The sequence below is a fragment of the Leptinotarsa decemlineata genome, unplaced genomic scaffold, assembly GCF_025532065.1.
Source record: "Leptinotarsa decemlineata unplaced genomic scaffold, Ldec_3_MD MMD2_tig00003192_RagTag_RagTag, whole genome shotgun sequence".
NCBI lineage: Eukaryota > Metazoa > Arthropoda > Insecta > Coleoptera > Chrysomelidae > Leptinotarsa > Leptinotarsa decemlineata.
In genome coordinates this window covers 4,806,125-4,809,568 of record NW_027412582.1, presented here as the reverse complement: position 1 = coordinate 4,809,568, position 3,444 = coordinate 4,806,125, and the positions used below count along the sequence as shown (strand labels likewise).

The 3,444-nt window shown below is 48.4% G+C and overlaps 1 protein-coding gene across 1 annotated transcript; it reads right to left on the bottom strand.

The window, feature by feature from the left end:
- Window positions 1-421: 421 nt before the first annotated feature.
- LOC141483194 (uncharacterized) lies at window positions 422-2,212 on the bottom strand. Its single transcript, XM_074177668.1, has one exon. It carries the CDS (start codon window positions 2,210-2,212, stop codon window positions 422-424), a length of 1,791 nt encoding a protein of 596 aa, XP_074033769.1.
- Between the last annotated feature and the right edge of the window lie 1,232 nt (window positions 2,213-3,444).

The window sequence follows — 3,444 nt, the reverse complement described above, 5'->3', positions numbered from 1 at the left end:
CCCCCCCACTGCATCACCGCCGCAGAACGACGCCAATAATAAATTTTACAATGTATAATTCTTTTAAAAACAAAACAATTTGAACTTCCTATTTACATATCGCTAACTTAAATATATCATAATAACTAAACTAAACAATTCTTCTAACCAATATGATCCAGGTCTAAATTATTCTAATTCATCTCCCAACCCATTTTCCCTTTTATCCCTCACTACATAATCTCATATCATATGCCGGATTCTTATACATTTCCCAGACTTGTGTCCAACCCTAACCAGGATGACGGTCACACTCCCCAAAGGCGACTTTTCCTCCTTCCTTCAATGCGCTGGTAACTTGCCCAAATCATACCCATTCGTCCCTCACCACACTGTCTGCCCATTCATTCGCAAATCATATCCATTCATTATTTTTTCCATTTTAATCCCTTAGACTCATTTGGCCATTCATCCTCTCCATTCTCTCCTTCCACTCTCTCCATCCAATCCTATCCCCTATCAAACATCTATCAATCACGTGCTCTGCCGCTTCCGGCTCCCCATACCCACACGGGCAGGGAACCTCCGGGCCCAGTCTAAATCGCGCCAGGTACCCCGGAAAGTTCCCATGCCCTGTGAGCAGTTGGATCGCCTTTCGCGACAGATCCAATGATTCATTCCCGACTGTTCTACAAAATCTGTGGAACAGTCGCCCAGTCGTACCCCTCTCCCATTCCCTCTTAATGTTCTCTTTCACACGCTTTCTCTCCTCCAGTTTGCTATATGATTGCATAACATGAAGCGTAACCTGCTCCTTATTCATGCCCATGTGGGCCTCTTCATGTGCCTTCAGATTTCCCATCTTACCGGTATCGTGCCCCCTCCTCCACATGATTTGGGTACGTACTCCCCTCTCTCTCCTTTCCTCAATCATCCTTTGTATTCTTGCTATCCTTTTCCCCACTCTTCTTGCATTCACTCTTTCAACCGACATTGCCGAGTCACTCACTACTCTCAGATTCTCCTCCATGCTCCACATACCAATCACCCGCTCTATTGCCACTGATTCTGCTCCTTTCACGCTACTTTGCCGGGTTATTTTTTCATTCCCTGTGGTCCATTCATCCCCTCTCCTTTTGTACGCCCATCCGATTCCCATCCTTTCTTCCTCCATCATCGCTCCTGCGTCCACATACACTTCAGTCACCTCTTCTCCCTCCAGCAACTCCCCTTTCAGCCAGGGGGGAATTTTGTCTTCGCCTTTCACTCTTTCTTCTATCTTCCTTCTTCCATTCGCTCTCCATTCATGGTATCTGGCCCAGCCTTCTATTTGAAGTGGCGCCATTCCGATTATGACACTGAGTGCCGCTGTTGGCGTTGTTCTGTATGCTCCACATGAAGCCAACAGAAACGGCCTCTGTGCCGCACTCAGTTGTCTCTTCACCCTACTGTCATGCGCCCTTTCCCCCCAGACTTGTACAGGTTTGGCCGCAGGTTTAGCCACCCTTTCATATATCATCCTTACACATTCTCTCTTTAATCCAACATTCTTCCCGGTCCATTTCCTCAATTTCCCTGTCAGCTCACTCAATTTTCTCCTTACCTCTTTGTGGTGGTCTATGAACAGTAGTCCTGTGTCCACCGCAATTCCGAGATATCTCACACTCGTTTTTTGCTCAATCTCTCTTCCATGCATTCTTAGAACCGGGATTCTTACATCTCTACCAGTTGGTATGAACATGCACTCCGTTTTCATCTCATTATAGTTAAGCCACATCTCCTCTTCCCATACTTTGCATTCAACCCATAGCAACTTCCATCCATTCTCTATGCTGTCGACAGAGTTACCCTCGATGATGACAAGCTGGTCATCCGCATAGGCCTGCACTTGTACTCCTGTTGCTCCTATGCCTTCTCTGATTTTCATCCTGTTGATTATCTCGAACCATGCCTCCATCACTAGCAGCCATAGGGTCGGTCCCAGACTTGACCCCTGTTGGCAGCCTCTGTTCACCATTTCAGAGACCGCCCCACAGGTGACTATTCTCTCCCCTTCGAAACTCATGCATGTCCTGCCCACATTTTCCGGCATTCCCATTCGCCTCATACACACTTCAATCGCCGGTGCCCATGCGGTATTAAAGGCGTTTGACAGGTCCAACGCCACAACCAGTCTATGTCTCCTTCCTCTCTTGTTTTCCTTTATTCTACTCACCATTCTCTCTACTGCCATTACTGTATCCATTCCCCCTCTGAACCCAAATTGATTCGGGGAGAATTTCAACTTTCTTTCACACCATACTTGCATCCTACCGTTAAGAAGCCTGTCCAACATCCGTCAAATGCCAGTGAGCAGGCTGATTGGCCTGGGATTTCCGTCCTTTTTCGGTATCCATACAACCTGTGTTCGCTTCCACGCGCCGGGAAAATGCCCTCTCCCCAGACAGGCGCTGAATAGTTCCACCATGCACTCTCCCTTCCATTCCATCACCTTACGAATAACTTCGTTCGGGATCCCATCCACTCTTGTTGACTTCCTATCGAGCAGCTGTTCAGCCACAGCTGTCAGCTCCCCGATAGTAAACCCAGGCTGATTTTCTCCCCATTCTTCATCCTCTCTCTCCCTCCACCAGCGCCTAGTCGGGGTGTCTCTCAGGGGATCGTCCTTGGGGAAGTATTTGCCCAGCAGATACCTGCTGGTCTCCTCCCTCCCCTCAGTGTAGGTACCTTCAAGACGTTGGACGGCATCTCCTCCGCTCCATCATTGTTGAGGAGTGCACACTCTCACTGATGGTTAAATCAACCCAACTTTCACCTCTGTTACTGGAGAAAGTGGCCGGACTTTCACAGTCATTCTCTATCATGTACCCCTTCTCCATCACCCATTCTAGCTCATCTTCTCCCCTCTCATCCGTGGTGTTTCCACCCCATGCTACATTCTTCGCATTCACGTCTCCAACCAGAATCTTTTTCCCCTCCAATTCATCAAATATTCTCCTTATTGCATCCATTCTCACATTCCTCTTTCCACCTGGCTCGCCATACACATTCATAATCCTAATATTACACCTCTCATTTCCTATAACTATGCCAATGCTTTTAGCATTCCTGAGGGCGAGACTATCGACGGTGGATCGGACCCAGGTTCGTACCTTAGTGCCCTCCCCACCATCGTATTCAACCCACCCTTCCCATACCGGTTCTCTAACCCAGGGTTCTTGAATACACACCACTGCAGCGTCACGCTCCTCGGCGGTCTTCCGCAGTAGTGTGGTAGCATCCCTCCCTTTTCCCACATTAATTTGCAGTACCCTGAACGTAGTTGGTACGCCTTCTCTGCATCTCCACCCTCCTCACATATACTGGGCACTTCGGATCTATTGCCGAGTGCCTCCTTTCACCCACTACCACTCCGACTCTTCTGCAGTTTACGCAGCTGAGTCCTCTATCACCCCTACACTCAAG